General features: G+C 44.2%; 1 protein-coding gene across 1 annotated transcript in view; it reads left to right on the forward strand.

The window, feature by feature from the left end:
* foxj3 (forkhead box J3) overlaps positions 1-5251 on the forward strand; it is a 99343-nt gene extending 94092 nt beyond the window's left edge. Inside the window, exons 8-12 of the mRNA XM_080461219.1 lie at positions 1579-2055; positions 2661-2762; positions 3308-3499; positions 3809-3919; positions 5113-5251. Of these exons, the coding sequence (XP_080317345.1) occupies positions 1579-2055; positions 2661-2762; positions 3308-3499; positions 3809-3919; positions 5113-5225 (995 nt within the window). The 3' untranslated portion in view covers positions 5226-5251. The remainder of the gene's footprint in view (positions 1-1578; positions 2056-2660; positions 2763-3307; positions 3500-3808; positions 3920-5112) is intronic.
* The last annotated feature ends 12492 nt before the right edge of the window (positions 5252-17743 follow it).

The raw sequence follows: 17743 nt of genomic DNA on the forward strand, positions 1-17743 counted from the left end.
GAACCTGATCCAGTGTCTGATGAACCTGATCCACAGTTTCTGCTTGGTGTTTATGAGCTTTTATCTTCAATCTGGAGCCACGAGAGCCAAAAGGCCAATCTTCAGCTAATCCTGCCTGTCCGTTAGATTTGGATTACAAAATGTAAACAAATGCACTCTTTGTCACTTTCACACATAAAAGTGTTAAAAATGGAGTTTACATTGGATTTCCACTCTGTTTAAACCTTAAAGGTATTAAACTGGAGAGGATATGTACAGTCGACATGGAGAAGAAGTGTTTATTAGGAGGTTATAGATTTAATTCCTCCTTACGTTTGTATATTTAAACAACAAGTGTTGAACTTCAGTTTGGGGCATTGAGCATAAAACTACCCGGGTCTACAGTTCAACTTGCAACGACTCGATGGAGTGACTCCCTGTAAATGATAATCAATTAACACTTTGCAGGATTCATAAAAAATAAATTAATTCCACTTCGGCTATCTCATTGCACTTTACATTCAGATTAGACGGAGAAAATACTCAATACTTCTTCCCCAGCAAAGGAACCTGGAGAGGGAAAAATGTCCTTGAACATCAGGTCAAACCTGTGAACCAAAACAAAACCAGCAGGTTCTGATTCTGCCCCGGTGTCGCTCGTCCAACTGAATGTAAACAGAACAAGAGGGATTCACAGTTTCAGTTTAAAGTCCTTTGTTCTGACAGAAACACTTGAGCTCTGATTTCAGGTGACTTTTAAGAACATTTTACTAACGTGTGTGTGTGTGTGTGTGTGTGTGTGTGTGTGTGTGTGTGTGTGTGTGTGTGTGTGTGTGTGTGTGTGTGTGTGTGTGTGTGTGTGTGTGTGTGTGTGTGTGTGTGTGTGTGTGTGTGTGTGTGTGTGTGTGTGTGTGTGTGTGTGTGTGTGTGTGTGTGTGTGTGTGTGTGTGTGTGTGTGTGTGTGTGTGTGTGTGTAACTGTCATTTATTTATCTTTGGATTCCCTCAAATCAAAAGATTTTCCTGCAGGTTTTCCCGTCTTTGCAGGACGATACGTGTGATTTTGTGAATTAAGTCTAACATGTAGGGATTACTTTTTCACACTAACAATTTGTCCAAATTCCACAAATATTGTGTTTAATGGGGCAACAACCTGTGAGATTTTTCATACTAACATTCAAATTGGTCTCATCTAAAGTTTGATCTTTCTGATGGTGGGTGGAAATCATCAGGCTGAAGAAATAAGAAATGGGAATCGTTGGTATGTTTCTCTAAAAACTGGTCATACGACCGAGAGGAAATGTAACTGATATCACACCGTCGTTCTTTAATATAACCGTTTCAGCTCAAGCAACAAGTACAGCAATTTCCTTTCCCCCCACATTCTTCAAGTTAAGATTTGGCCTCTGGAAGTGATTAGTGCTCATTTCCAGACAAAATAATTGTTTATATCGGAAACAATAAGCTTTGTCATCCGATATTCCTCATTGTCTTTGTTGGGGAATTCCTTTGTGGCTCTTGAGGACGAAATATTGAATATTGTAGTGTCTGCAGCGTCCTCCTGCCGCTGCTCTTACCGCGTTGTGTTGTTGTGTTCCAGGGCTGATGGGCATCCCGTCCGATTCCTCCCAGCAGACCCACACCTCCTGCTCCTATCAGCACTCCCCCAGCGGCGCCATCAGCACTCAGAACAGCCTGTCGAACAACCAACCCAACAGCCACTCCAACAGCCACTCCGCCAACAGTGGCCAAGTGCCCCTATCCCACCCCGCCCAGGCCCACCCCGGCCACGGCTCGCCCCACGCACAGCACCTCTCGCAGCACGGCGCCGCCCACAACCAGCACGGCGCCGCCCACAACCAGCACAGCCAGCACCCGCAGCATCAACAGCACCCGCAGCACGGCCAGCACCCGCAGCACGGCCAGCACCCGTCCCACGGCCAGCACCCGCAGCAACACACGCCCCACCCCTCCCAACACGCGCAGCACAGCCAGCACCCCTCTCAACACGGACAGCAGCACCAGAGCCTCTCCCACCAGCCCCATCCTACCCAGCAACAGATGGCCTGCAACCCAGGTAAGACCCTCTGTCTGCCGCCGCCGCCGTCCTCCTGTCGTTTCCCCTCCATCCTGTCCATCACACGTCCCCACCCCGAGCAAAGGACAAGTGTTTGCTGCTAAATGTGATTTCATCTGGGGGCAAAGTTTTGTTATTATTTTAAATCCGTAAGGCACCGAGAAAGTGTTTTAGGCAGTAGATCACGGTGTGTTTTATTACGTGTGCTGCTGAGAACAAAGCGGAGCTCAGAAGCCGGTGACTTGAGGAGCCCATCCAGAGTCTCCTGGCTCCTCCTAGTGGCCACACCGAGGAACTGAAGCGTCTGGCCGCCTGGTTTTCTGCTGTTTCTGGCCTCGGCCTCTCATTCATCTGGCTCCAGCACACACACTTAAAATGCTGCCATGAAAGTAAATGCTTCCTCTGACCTTATTGTCTCATCTGCAGTTAATGACAGGTACACTAATTACTGTGCAGTCGTCCTTAAATCCTGTCAGTAGGAATAAATGTGCAGCCGCCCCTGGTTTCCTGGTGAGAACTTGGCTTTAGGACCACAAGCCGCCATATTTTTCCTTCCGTCTCTTTCCGTGTGATGTTACAGTCAGTCTGCTGTGTGTGTGTTGCAGGTTTACTGTCTGACTGGTACCCAAATCTGGATGCACTGAAAGAAAGCTGTCGTATTGCTAGCAGCTATAACTGGGCTGAGGTCGACCTTTCACCTTTCCAAGGTGCGATTTGGACACTTCAAGTAGCTCCTACTGCATTTACAACCTAGATTTCTCTCTTTCAACATGCAGATTGCAGTTTTCTGTGTCGGGTTTTTCCACATGTGATCAAAAGAAACACACATATTTAAGAATCTGGTACAGTACAACGCTGCCCAGCGTCTGATTGAGTGCTGAAGTGTTGACACTGTGGAGTTGATTACCAGTTTAATTAAACTGAGCTCTTCAATTAAATAACACTGCCTTCAAGTTTAATTACTAAAACACTGAGCTCAGCAGGTCAGTTTATCCAATTACAGTCTAGGATTGCAAGGTAGGATGTTTTTTAAGTATCACCCACTGAAGGTTACTGACATAATGAATACATATTGCAGCCAGGTTTCTGCATCATGTTTGTAAATTAGTTTCTCATTTAATAAATTGAGATTCTGCGGACGGTCGGACGGTGCAGGTTCATACATTTCATTGTCACAGAAGCATGTTGTTGCAGAGAAAGAAGCGCGACTCGTCTCTTCCTGTGTGTAAACGTGTGTTTTTTCCTCCCGAAGGCTTGAGAGACAGTATGAGACAAGCAGAGTTGAACAATTGGTCTCTGGAGCCCACCCAGATCGCAGACCTCTGCTCATCCATCAACCAGTTCTTCGCCCGCACCGGCGTGATCCAGCCACAGGGGGCAGTGCAGCCACCGGTCTGCCACGGCTCCATGCACACCAACAAACCCAGCCAGCACCTCAACACAGGTTACACAGCCGCCGGCGCCGGGAATCATCACTTTGTTTAACAGATAAAATCTCAGTCACGTCTGTGTAAAATGTCAATTAGGACATGAACTCTAAAAACCAATAAAAGAAAAACAAGTGTTTCTGTGAGTACAGTCCACGGGTTCTTAGCCATCGCTGCAGGTACACACGGTCGGTACCAGTGTTCTTCCTACGTGATGTTTGATTGTCCATCTTCACTCCTTTGACTCAAACCAGAGTTGTTGTTTTTTGTTGTAGTAGAAAAACACAAGTGACCAGAAACTGTTGGTCCAGAAGCTTAAATGTTGCTTTGTCCATCAGGAAATCTCTACATGGACTCCAGACAGAGCATGTCCATGATGGGTCCTCCAGGATATCCTCACATGCCCCCCATGAGCAGCGCAGGACCCACCATGACAGGTGACATGATTTATTGTTGTTGTTGTTGTTACAACAACCTAAAGAAATAGAAGTCCATGAAGATTGTTGGTATATTTGTCCCAATAATAATACATCAAACACATACGGGGCTTGTTTGTTCACTGAAAGATACTTTACATCGCAAAACACTAAAATAACAAGGAAAGAAAATAACTAAAAACAAATTTGAACATGTTTAGTCGTATAAATCTTCTTTACGACTAAAATGCAATGAACAATAATGTGATTTTCATATTTTATACATAATAACTCTGATATTTCTGTGCAGTTTTACTAAATAAATAGTTTAAATAAAAAACAAACATCTGAACTGAGTAATTCACACACGAGTATAACAACGGGTCTGTTGTGTAACAGAAATAAAATAACTGGATCAAGAGTTGATAATTATTAAAATAAGAAATCAAATGTGGATCATTTTAGTTTGACTGAAAACCCAACATGCATCATCCTCCTCCTTCCTCTTCCTCTTCCTCCTCCTCCTACTCTTCCTCTTCTTCTTCCTCTTCCTCTTCCTCCTCCTCCTCTTCCCACAGTTTTCCCTCACCTGATCAAATCCAGACTCAAAACTCACCTTCTATGTTTTGTTCATAACGTTGGTGGTGTTCATTAATGATAATAACAATGATGATGATGATGATGATGATAATTCACTGTTAATCAGAAGGAAGGTTTAGAGGTCTATATTCTTAGTAGAATAACTTCACATAAAAATGTATTAAAATTAATAAATTGATCAAAAATATCACTTCTATTAAAGTTTGGTATAAAAAAGACGTGATTTCTAGACGTATGATGAAACTAGTTTATTAATATCAGAATGTTTTACTGTTTATGGTTCAAAAAATTATGTTTAACGATAAAAGAAAAATAGTTTTAATATGTTAAGTTTATCAGCAATGATCTTTGACTTCTGTGAAAATAGTTTTTATGACACTTCTATTTAGTCATTCTACCTCATATATGATATTTTACGATTATAATTAATGGGCGTCTAGAAATCTAGACGTGTGTGAAAGAATCGATTGTGGAGCTTCATGACAGAACAGGAAGGATTTATTCCGTTTAGCCTCCGACTCCTTTCCAGACTCTCAATAAGTATTTAACGTAGTTCTTTTTTGTGTATTAATTGTTGTGTTGTGTGTATTTTTGCTGATTCGACGCGACTGCAGGACACCACGCACAGATGAACCAGCAGCACATGATCCCGACCAGAAACTTCCAGATGCATCGCCTGCCAGCTGACGACATCCAGGATGATTTCGACTGGGACTCCATCGTCTAGCCCCGCCCAGCGCCCCCTACTGGACCTCCTTTCTGTTGGCTTTCCGTTTCTCCTTTTGGTTTTCCTTTTTTTTTTTTATTTGTTCGTTGGCAAACGAAGTGGAGCTGAAAGGTGGAGGAAGAACAGAGAAACAGACTTCAGAGTCCCGGCGGTTTTACAAAAACACGTTCAAAAGTCACTTTGAAGACAATCATTCAGTCGGACGAGCTCCAGTGATCGATGGCCTGCAGACGGAAGAACTCGTGAAACCTCACGCTCCTCCTCCTCCTCCTCCTCCTCCTCCTCCTCCTCCTCCCGTCCTTAGCGAGCAGCCATCCAAAGTCTGACCCCCCCCCCGTCCCCCCTGTCCCCCCCCCCCCCCCCGCTCTGTAACTGTCATGTGATTTGAGCGATGTGTTCAGCTTGTAATTCTCGTGTTGACTTTGGCCTCAACTGCCTCTTGGAGGAGTTAATCTCTCTTCTTTTTTTCTTTTTTTTATTCTGTTTTTAAGAATCACAGGCCATCTCTGTTGTCAGCGATGCGACGCTGCTCATTGGTCACTTTCCGGGACAAAGTGTGTCTGAATCGGTGGTGAAGTGAGGTTTACAATTTAAAAAATAACTAAACAAAGCGAGGTTTTGAACAGGGTGTCCGATGCAGGCTTCATATTAAACAAACCCGGAGAGAGAGAGAGAGAAAGAGAGAGAGAGATCACAGGAAGTGGCAGTGATCCGTCAGCGTTTCCTTCCTCACGTCTCCGTTTCAACGATTCAAGACGAATCAACCCGGCGAGAGACGAAGACGACAGCAGGGAGTCAGGCAGTCACCTTTTTATTTTTTAATTTCGCGTCCGTCCCCGTCAGACTGACCTGAGGTTCAGTTCCTCCGTGAATCATGTTGATTTATCTTCACTAACTGTCCCGGCGTCTCTGGGCAGGAGGACGAATCGTCCTGCGGCCGGTCAGGAAACAAGACGTCACCGAGTCGAACCAGAAAAGTCTTTTCACTCGAGGAAACAACTCCTCTGCGTTTAACTCGTCTTCTTCGTCGTCGACGACACGAATCAGGAGCAGCTTCTCGTTTTAATCAGGAAAGTTGAAGACGAATCAGGAGAGTCAAAGTTTGTTTCACTGGACTTCTGCTTCTGCTCAGTCACAAGGAAACACCGTCAACGTTTGTGTTTCAGAGAACATCTCTAAAGATTATCATTGTGAGAAATATATCTTCTCATCAGTGTGAAACCCTCAACCTTCATAATAATAATAATTATTATTATTAATATTATTATTATTATTATTATTATTAATGATGTCCAGGAAATTCAAAAGGCCAGAAAGTAAAGAAATCCATCATTTCTCCCACAAAGTGTCACTAAAGCTGTTTTCAGCCGTTTATTTCTATAAATACAATCAAGTGGGACGACAGGGAACCTAGAAGACGAGCTCCGTCCTTTACAAACAAACAAACACAAAGATTTTGTGTTTAACGATCAGAAGTTCTTGTTTTCTCTCCAGACGCAGGTTTGATTCCTTCGTTTCTCCTGCTGACGCGTCACTTGTTGGTCTGATTCTTTCAAACTGCCCAATGTTTGCTGTTATACAATCATAAGAGAACCGTGTGTGTGTGTGTGTGTGTGTGTGTGTGTGTGTGTGTGCGTGTGCGTGTGCGTGTGCGTGTGCGTGTGCGTGTGCGCGTGTGCGTGTGCGTGTGCGTGTGCGTGTGTGTGTGAGAGAGAGAGATTTGGGCTGGTTGATGTCTGCGATCGTCTCTGGAGCACAAAGCGACTTTCCCTCTCGTCCTGCAGAAGCTTCCTGGATCAGCCCGGCGCTGAACGTCACAGATTCTGTTCCTGGAGAAGAAGGAAAAACAAACAAACATGTTGTTTACCTGTTGATTCCTCTATTGGCTCTTTGATTCACCGTCCAGGTGGAAGGTTTCCCCCCCCCTCCCCCGCTGGGGCGACTGATGACACTGTGTGTCTCCGTTCACAGGAAAGCTTCCATTTCTTTTGTGGAGGAATTCGAGTTCAGAGAGGATTTTTTCCTGAAACTCTCATTTCTGCACGTAAATATGAGGCTCGCTTGTTAGCATTAGCTTAGCATTAGCTTAGCATGGTGTCTGAAGACAGAAAGAGCTCAGGAAAAAGTCTGGAATCAAACCGGGGGTTCCCTCACTGTGAGGTGAAAAGTCAGACCACTACGCCTCGTCATCGGACGGTTAAATGTGAATTATTGGAAAACTGTACGAGCCAATCAAATCACCGGAAACGGAAAAGGAAAACTTCAGGAAATAAACCAAGAAACTAGAAACAATCTGATGTTAAATCAGAATTCTGAGGCAAATTCACACAATTTAGATAAAAACATGAAATTTATAAGAAACTCACGTAAGTTTAAAAACATCGTCGCTTCTGTTTGAGTGAAAAAATAATTTAAAGAAAAGTATTTCTGTTAAATGGAAGAAAAAAACAATAGTTCAGAGGAAAATACTCAACTGGAGTAGAAATAAATAAAAATTAAAAGCACAATGACTAAATTATTGTTTTTTTTTATCTTTAAGATCCGTCGCTTCATCAAATGTTCATAAAAGGTCAGAAAACATCAAAACCTCCGTCAGCAGAGATTATTTAGTTTATTATTGTTTGCTTCCAGCCGGGCCTCCTCCGGGAGGGGAGGGGCCTCCTCCGGGAGGGGAGGGGCCTCCCTCTGGGTGGGGCGGGGCCTCCTCCGGGAGGGGAGGGGCCTCCTCCGGGAGGGGAGGGGCCTCCCTCTGGGAGGGGAGGGGCCTCCTCCGGGAGGGGAGGGGGGCGGGACACCTTGTCCCAACGTGAGTTTCTCCTTTAATATAATTAAAATGTATGAAATTTGATCCCGATCAGAAGCCAAAGGTCGAGTTTATCTTCATATTTACCTGCAGACGTGTGGGCGGAGCCAATCTGTCTGAACTCTCATTTCAAACGTTCATTTTTAACGTAGTTTAGGGTTTGTTTTGTTTTGTTGTATTTGTATGACAATCATGGACGCTCCACTTGATTTGACGCCGGCGCCGCTGCTTTCAGCTCATGACACTGCCGTTTTACCCACAATGCTTCACTTCTGGTTCCGTCTGTCCACCTGCTGTTCCCTCTGCGTTTTGCGAGCGTGGAGGACGGCCTCACGTCGGTCCTGGACCGTCGGGAGTCAGACGGTGAACCAAACCCGAGTTTCAGCTCTTCAGGTGAAAACTGCCAGAACGCCGAGTCAGCAGACGGGGCTAAAAGAGGGAAGCGGTGACGAGCGTTTGGCTGCGTTCACACTGCAGGACGAAAACGTCACAAACCAGATCAGACTCCGCCCCCTTTCATATCAGTTGGTCCCGGCGAGTCGCCGGACCTCATCTGGACCACATCAGAGTTCCTGCAGTCAGACGGCGAGCTCGCCATCACTCTATCGTGGTCATCTCTGGGCAGTGCTGCCATCTGCTGGTCAGGTCTGGGAATCAGTTGAAGCAGTGCGCCCCCCAGTGGTGGAGGCAGGAAACGTTTTTAATGTTTAACACTCGTGAACAAAGTCATGAACCAAATGTAGAACGTTCTCGATTTACACTAGATTATGGTGATTTAAGCTGAATTATTTCCAAACGCTCAAGTTTACATTTACAGTTTCTGCACTCGTCTTATTTTACATTTCATTAGTTTTGGTCGCCTGAAGCAACAAATTTCACTTCTCAGCCTGATTTTGTTGAAACGTTTGCAGGTTAAGAAAAGACATTGATCAGTTTGACACTTTGGAAATGAGCTCACGGCGCCATCATGATCGTTATGGAGCTGAAACATGTTTCGTTTTATTAAGTTTCTTTCGTAAACTTTTTGTGCTCTTCTGACAATCTTGGATTTTTTTTTTTTTTTTTTTTTGAGAAAAAAAAAATTAGAGGACTTTGCTTGTTTCCTGCACATTAGTGACGCTTCTTTCTGATTGGCCCTCGGCTCTGATGCACAACAACTTGAAGTTTAACGTCTCTACAGAAACACGGAGCTGCTGAAGCTTCTGAAATGTGAACGAGGATTAAAACCTGCAGTGTGAACGGAACCTTTTCCAGCGTGTGAGAGAATGAATGAACGTGTGTCTTTTCCTTTTCTTTTTTTTTTACTTTTAATCTTCTCAGATGACAGTTTAGGTTTTTAAAATACCGCTGGACACGTACCTGCCAGAGAGATTATTCTTCTTATCATTGTTCTTCTTGTTATTGGGAGAGAAAAAAGAGAATTAAAAAAAAAAAAAGCCTTGTTACAATGTGGGAGGAACTGCCAACGTCTGCTGATCGGGCCGATTGGATTCAGTGCTGGTTTGTTGTTGTGCTTGTACATATACGTCTTTTCAATCATCCCTTTCTTTCCTCTGGGGGGGTCGAGGCCGGGGGGGGGGGGGGGGGGGGGGGGAGAGTATTTTGTTATTGTCCAATCAGAGGGTGACAGTATGTATATATCTATATTGTATATATGTGATGAACTGCGTTGGCTTTTTGTGTGACACTACCTTTTACCTGTACTACGGTTCTACATTCAGTGTTTCAGTGTTGATAATATATATTTGGTTTTTTGTTTTTTTGTTTTTTCTGATTTTGTCTTTGTCATTTCTTGTAATTTTTTCCCGGTTTTGTCTCTTTTTGTTTGTTTGTTTGTTTGTTTATTGCACGGTTTATTACTTTTGTTGTCCAATGAGGTGACACAGCTACTCTTTGTATTCGTTTAGTGCTGTAAAATAACTCAAGTGTTATTAGAATTGTCGATACCACCGCCCCTCTTCCTCTTCCTCCTCCTCCTCCTCCTCCTCCTCCTCCTACTTTCCCCAATATGCATGAATGGCACTTAAAAGAAATAAAATATGGTAACTTCACTGTGGAATAACGTGCAGCTGGACACTTTTTCTCAGCGTGTCGCTCTGCAGCTTTCTACAAAACGACCCGTCAGAACCTTCTTCATTGAGTTGCTCTGAAAAATCCCCCAGTGGTTCTCTTCTGCTCAACTTGGACCAAATGTGACTCCGAAGATAGAAAGTTCAGTAAACGTCTCTGGAAGCTTCTTCTCTGTGACCCGACCGTTACTTTACCTCCATGTTTGTCAGGTGGAGAGAATCTGAACAGGGGAATTCTTACACTTTTACACAAAACGGTTTCCAGGTGAAGCTCCGGTTGCAGTTCGTGTTTCCGTTTACAGAACGAAGCTCGGAGCCTCTGGAAACCACTTCTTGCCTTTTAATTGTTGTGTTTTTCACCGTTTTGACAATATTGGATGATTTTCTCAGTAAAAACTAAAGATAAAACTAATGACAGTTACAGATTCTCCATTTTTACCCCAAAACAAATAATAATTTAACTTTTCGGGGCTTTAAAGACTGAGAGTATAACCGGGAAAAAATGTTATGTGAAGAAAAGAAATTAAAATATGAAGGTGTCATTTTGCTAAACTATCAAATATAAATATCTCTTAATCACGTTTATGACTTTAGGTTGCTAATGAAGGAGAAATTAAAAGAAATATATATAATATCAAGTTAAAATCTTCCGATTTCCAGTCATTGTCGTAAAGTGGTGACGAAGTTTATTCTTTACTGGTACAACCGCAGGAAAACTGTAAATCAGTGGCCGTCAGGAGGAAACAGACGGACTGATGCTTCGATACACAGAAGGAGGCTGATGACACACAGCAGAGCAGCGGATCAATCAGAGGATCAATCAGAGGAAAACAGGAAACGATGAGAGAAAAAACTGGACAAGAAACAAAACTCACAGTGTGACTGAGTGAGTAATGTCATTTTATTTATATAAACGGGAATCAAGTTAAAAAACAAACAAAAAAAACCCGAAAGGCAAAACTATGATTAAAAAGGAGACAAAATAAAGTAAAGAGGGAGAAAGAATAAAGCAGGACCTGCGTCAGTGTCAATGAATCAGTGAAAAAGTGTCACTCAGGATCTCCTGAACGTCGACTGACCATATTTAAAGAAGGATCCTTTTTTACTATGAAACCTTCTAATTGGCTGTAAATGTTCTGAATGAAGAACCTCGTGGATCCAGAGAGGACGTGGAGTTACAGATTCCCACTTCAACTGAATTAATCTTCTGACCAGGAAAGTGACTAAAGCTTTGTTGAGATCTCAGCTGCGATGTTCAGAACCAGAACATCCACTGATATTGAGTGAGTGGTTCTGGTTCTTTGCCAGAACATGAGTGTGTGATCGTCAACCTCCACGTGGAAAAGTCCAAATCAGGTTCCAGCAGCTCGGCCGTGGAGTTTAATGTTTTACTGCAGCTCCAGTTTCATGACGACTCTGCAGCTCTAGAGGTCTCTGTTTCCCTGCATGCAGCGTCTGAACAGCCCCCCTGACCCCGGCCTTTCCATATGGACCCCCCACCCCCCCCTCCCCCCCACATGTTCCCCCCACCCCCCCACCCCCACCCCCACATGTTCCCCCCTGACAGTACACGTGTGTCGGCCGGGATATTGGCTTTCAGCGGGGCTCCGGTCGGACTGCTCCTCCCGTCCTTCCAGGTTGTTGCAGAACGATGGAGCTCATGCTGAAGGTTTCCTCCGTGTTGGTTCTGATTCTCCTCCACTGTCACCTCGGCCGCGCGGCGCCCGTCCGTAAGTCACCTTCAACCCGTCTGTATGGACCTTACCGTACAGAACCAATACTCTGCTCTTACACTAGAATGCTTTTAATCTCTGCGACGGACCCACCGGATTTAGTTCAGCAATACTTGTTGCATAATTACAACATGAATGTAAAAGAAAACTAGATTACAGAAGTAATAAGTTACATAACCTCCATCAGAACCTCCATCTGATCTGCGGTGGAGTCTTCAGCACGTCGAGATTTTAGTTCTTGACGTGCAGATCAGAGTCTAAATATCTTTACTTCCAGAATCCGGATCAGTCGTCGTGTTAAATACCTGATTGTTGCTATTTTCAGATTCAGATTCACGCCTGAACTTATTTTCTTCAAACTGATCGAAGCACAAACGTTCCAGAGAAATAAAACCGATGACAGATTAAGATTATTACTTTATGAGAAAAAACTAAAACTGCATTTCTTTTTCTTTTTCTTTTAGTTATTGCAGGTATAAAGAAGTAACAGATGTAGTTTTACCATAATGTTGTTTGCATCAGAAAATGATAGGATTAATTTTATAAATGTTTTATTTATTTATTTATTTATATTTTGAACAATAGTGAAACTTCTTTGTTTTATCGTCTCTGGGATTGAGAAGCAGCTCCTCCGTCATGAAGCTGCAGATGTTGGATTAAAAAGTGAAAATGAATTCAGAGGTTCTGCAGTGAAGCTGCAGATGTTCTTCCTTCCACAGCTGCTCAGGTGCTTCAGGCTCCTGCAGTCGTCCACGAGGATCTTCCTGTGGAGGAGAAACACATTCCAGATGACGCGGCTCCGCTTCCACCGGAACAACCAGTCATTCCACATCCAGAACCAGTCCTGCCTGAAGATCCACTTCCTGCTGGAGAACATGAAGCCGCATCACCACGGGCTGACCCTCGGGAACCTTCTGCTGCAGAACCAGAGGACGAACCCGGCGCTGTGGAAGAAGAAGCTCCAGAAGAAACCGATGAAGATGATACGACAGCCGAGGCCGGACCGGAACTTTCTCCAGGAACCACGTCGGAGGAGTCCGACCATGAAGCTCCAGAGGAACCCGCTGAAGCTGAAGGAGCCGCTATTGTAGGAGGAACGTCACCAGAGGTTCTTGATGAGGAGGAAGCCGCTCCAGAAGCACTGCTGGTTCCTTCAGAGGTTTCAGAAGGTGAAGTTCTGGAGGAACTGACTGGAGTCGATTCGACTGAAGAAGAACTGATGAACATCACACCGGCCAGACCTTCAGAAGAGGAAGATGCTGAGACGGATAATCCTGTGGAGACTGGTGTGGAGGAGGAAGATCCAGAAGCAGAAGATCCAGAAGCAGAAGATCCAGAAGAAGAAGATCCAGAAGAAGAAGATCCAGAAGCAGAAGATCCAGAAGAAGAAGTTCCAGAAGCAGGAGATCCAGAAGAAGAAGATCCAGAAGAAGAAGATCCAGCTGTTCCCGTTGTTCCTTCAGGAGATGAAACCTCAGAGGATGCAGATGTTCCAGAAGAAGTGTTACTGATAGAACCGGATGACAACGTCGGAGTTGAATCTAAAGAAGAACCCGTTATCCCTGCAGAGCCGGTGAAGGAACCAGAACCAGCTGAGCCGGTTGTTCTGGTTCCTGTGGGCTCGTGTACCTGTGGTGGTTCTCAGGTTCCTGGTCCAGCCACAGCAGGAGAAGCTCCAGAGGAACAGGCAGAAGATGAAGAGCTGCTTGTCCCCGTCGTACTTCAAGAGAACGGAGAGGAGGAAGTTGCTTCTGACGGAGAACCTGAAGAAGAACCTGTCATCATTCGTGTGGAACCTGGAACTGAAGCAGAAGAAGATCCAGTCGGAGCAGCTTCAGAGGAAACGACGCTGCAAGAATCGAATGGAGAAGAAGTGGTTGTCGTCGTTCCTTTGAGTCCTGCTGAAGAAGATCCAGAGCCCGAAGCTGAAGTTCTTGAAGAACCTGAAGAAGCGTCTGAGCCACAAGATCCTGTTATTGTTGTTGTTCTTGAAGAACCGACTGATGAGGAATCACCTCCTGAAGAACCTGTTGTTGTTGTTGTTGCTGCACCTTCTGAAGCTGAACCAGCTCCAGAAGAACCTATTGTTGTAGTTCTTAAAGAACCCACAGATAAAGAACTGGCTATAGAGGAACCATCTGTTGTTGTTGCTGCACCTTCTGAAGAAGAACCGGCTCCTGAAGAACCAGTTGTTGTAGTTGTTGCTGGATCTCCAGATGAGACTGTTGTTGCTGTTGTCCTAGTGGAACCCACAAATGAAGAAGCAGCTCTTGAAGAACCTGCAGTTATTGTAGTTCTTGAAGAACCCACAGATAAAGAACCTTCTCCAGAAGAGACTGTTGTTGTTGTTGCTGGACCTAATGAAGAAGAAGAAGCTCCAGAAGAATCTGCAGTTGTTGTAGTTCTTGAGGAAATGTCTGATGAAGAACCGGCTCCAGAAGAACCGACTCCAGAAGAACCGTCTGTTGTTGTTTCTGGATCTCCAGATGAAGAACCAGCTCCAGAAGAACCATCTGTTGTTGTTGCTGGATCTCCAGATGAAGAACCAGCTCCAGAAGAACCATCTGTTGTTGTTGTTGTTGGATCTCCAGATGAAGAACCAGCTCCAGAAGAACCATCTGTTGTTGTTGTTGCTGGATCTCCAGATGAAGAACCAGCTCCAGAAGAACCATCTGTTGTTGTTGTTGTTGGATCTCCAGATGAAGAACCAGCTCCAGAAGAACCATCTGTTGTTGTTGTTGCTGGATCTCCAGATGAAGAACCAGCTCCAGAAGAACCATCTGTTGTTGTTGTTGTTGGATCTCCAGATGAAGAACCGGCTCCAGAAGAACCATCTGTTGTTGTTGTTGTTGCTGGATCTCCAGATGAAGAACCAGCTCCAGAAGAACCATCTGTTGTTGTTGTTGGATCTCCAGATGAAGAACCGGCTCCAGAAGAACCATCTGTTGTTGTTGTTGTTGGATCTCCAGATGAACAACCAGCTGCAGAAGAGACTGTTGCTATTGTTCTTGAAGAACCCACAAATGAAGAACCAGCTCCAGAAGAACCTGTTGTTGCTGCACCAAATGAAGAAGAACCAGTTCCAGAAGAACCTGGTGGAGTTCATCTTGAGAAAACATCTGATGAAGAAGCAGCTCCAGAAGAACCAGTTGTTGGAGTTCTTGAAGAACCCACAGATGAAGAACCGGCTCCAGAAGAACCTGCCATAGCAGTACTTGAAGAACCTACTGGCGAGGAACCGACTCCAGAAGAACCTGTCCTTATCGTGGACGCTCCAGAGGAGGGCGGTTCTGTGGAGAACCCAGAAGAAGAAGCTGCAGTTGAAGAACTTCCAGGCGAAGTTCCAGGTTCCTCAGACAGCGAGTCAGAAGGTCCAGTCTTACTTCCGTCGCCGGTCCCTGAGTCCACACCTGAGTCGGACCAAGAGGTTCCAGGAGGTTCTGCAGGGTTCCTCACTGAAGCTTCTGGAAATCCCAGCAACGTGATGAAGCTCGGAGCCGCCGTCACTCTGATGGAAGAAGAACCTGTAGGTCCGAATCACATCTCATTTTCATTTCTTCCACTTGTTTCCTTCTGACACGTTCCAAAGACGAACTCCAGACGTGAACTAACGTTCCTGTTGGTTCCCACAGCCCTGGTGAACCGAGGCGCCGTGCTCGGAGCAGCGTTCTTCACCCTGGTGTGTCTCATCGTCTTTGGATTCGTCGGGACGGCGATCTCCAAGAAGCTGCGGTGAACGAGAGACGTGAGTAAAACCAGGTTCCTCGACGTGCGACGCTGAAATTCAACCGTTCAAATAACAAACTGGGTCTTTCTGGTTTCTCTTTTCTTCAGAAACACGAAGGGAAGATCTCAATCTTCAGCTCCTCCGGAGTTCAGAAGGTCTGAAGGTTTTATTCATCATCTCCTCCTTCGATACGCAGAGAACCTGTTAGTTACTCTGGCTCTTCTGCACATGCTCAGTAGAGCCTTAGTTACTCTGGCTCTTCTGCACATGCTCAGTAGAGCCAATCAGAACAACCTTTCCTCCGTGATGTCAGGACTCCCAGCCCTTATTCTCCTCGACTTGGTACTTTTATTTTGACAGTCACATAACAATTCAACTTGAAACGCAACTTTTTGAGAACGGCTCCCAAGGTGATAGTTTTTGAAAACTTTACAGCTCCAACGCTGTGTCATTTTCCTAAACGCTGCGACTGCTCAAGAGCACTACAGCAGTGGGAAAGAGTTGTTCTGTGTGAGGAGCTGGAATATATCAACAATAGTGTCGTCTTAACAGTAGTTAATATATTGCCCTGGATTTGGTACTTTTATTTTGACAGTCACTGTAATAATAACTCAACTTGGTAGTTTATTTTGACAGTCACCGTAATAAGAATCCAACTTGGTACTTTTATTTTGACAGTCACCGTATCGATCCTGCAGCAGATCCATACGTCAGAGTGTGAACCTGCTTCTTCTCTTGCTTCTGCAAATTTAAATGACATGACTTTATTATTTATTTACTTCTGTTAATAAGTTTGAACTGCAGGAAGTCGAGGTGTTAAAAGCTTTAGAACCGTGTTAAATCAGTCCATACAGCATGTTCTGCTTCTGTTCTCTGGGATGGAGAACCCTCCTTCTCTTCTGCTCCACTGGACTCCGCCCAACATGGTTTAAAATATCTGGAAGGTGTAAAGACCAAATTCAGCTCCAGAGAATGAAGCTCATGTTTTTGTTTGTGAAACTTATCCATGATGAAAACTTTGCACTTTGAAAACTGTTTGATTGTGGCTCATTAAAATATTTTAAATTCATATAACAGGAGTTTTGTGTTTGTAGCAGCCAGTGGTGGTTTGCATGTTTCTGATGTCAGGACTTGAGGTTCCTCTGGGTTCCTCTCTGGGTTCCTCTCTGGGTTCCTCTGGGTTCCTCTCTGGGTTCCTCTCTGGGTTCCTCTGGGTTCCTCTGGGTGGACAGATGAAGTCCTCCCTCCTCCAGAACGTCCCACGTTGTTTAGTCTTTCAGCTCCACGTGTCCCTGACGTACAGTTTGTCCATGTGATGCATTAAAGACACACATGTCCCATCAGTCACGCTGCTGCTGCAGCTGCTCCTCCTGCACTGACAATATTTTTAGGAGGGCGAAGAGGACAAGCTGTCCTCATGTCTTCAACTGTACCCGGACTGACATGCACATTTATACCTTGTTATCATTATTATTATTATTTTTATTATTATTATTATTGTTGTTGTTATTATTATCAATATTATTAGCAATATCGTTATTGTTATTATTATTAGCAATATTATTAGCAATATTATTATTATTATTAGCAATATTATTAGCAATATTATTATTGTTATTATTATTGTTGTTGTTGTTATTATTAGCAATATTATTATTATTATTGTTGTTGTTGTTGTTATTATTATATTTTATTATTATCATCATTATTATTATTGTTGTTGTTGTTGTTGTTGTTATTGTTTTTGTTGTTAAATATTCATGTATTAACACAAAACATAAATAATATTGTTTATATTATAATTTATTTTGAAATTTCCCATTACCACTGGACAACTAAAGCAAATCAATAGAAGAAAATTTAGGATGTAATATTTTTCCCCAGAATCCAAAAGGAGTAAAATTGCTCAGCAGTCGTGGTTCAGTGGAGTGGACCTCCTTAGGGAGCAGTTTGGGGTTCGATTTCCTGCTCAAGGACGTTTCAGGATGCAGACATGAGGGACTGAACCGGTCCCATCCTGGAGTTCTAACATCACCGCCTGATCCACACCCACTGTCGGCCTCAAAGGGTTTCAGGGTGGAGATCCTGTCAGGAAAAGGAGGTGAAGCAGGAGGTGAAGCAGCAGGTGAAGCAGCAGGTGAAGCAGGAGGTGAAGCAGCAGGTGAAGCAGCAGGTGAAGCAGGAGG

This window comes from Lipophrys pholis, assembly GCF_963383615.2.
Source record: "Lipophrys pholis genome assembly, chromosome: 4".
NCBI lineage: Eukaryota > Metazoa > Chordata > Actinopteri > Blenniiformes > Blenniidae > Lipophrys > Lipophrys pholis.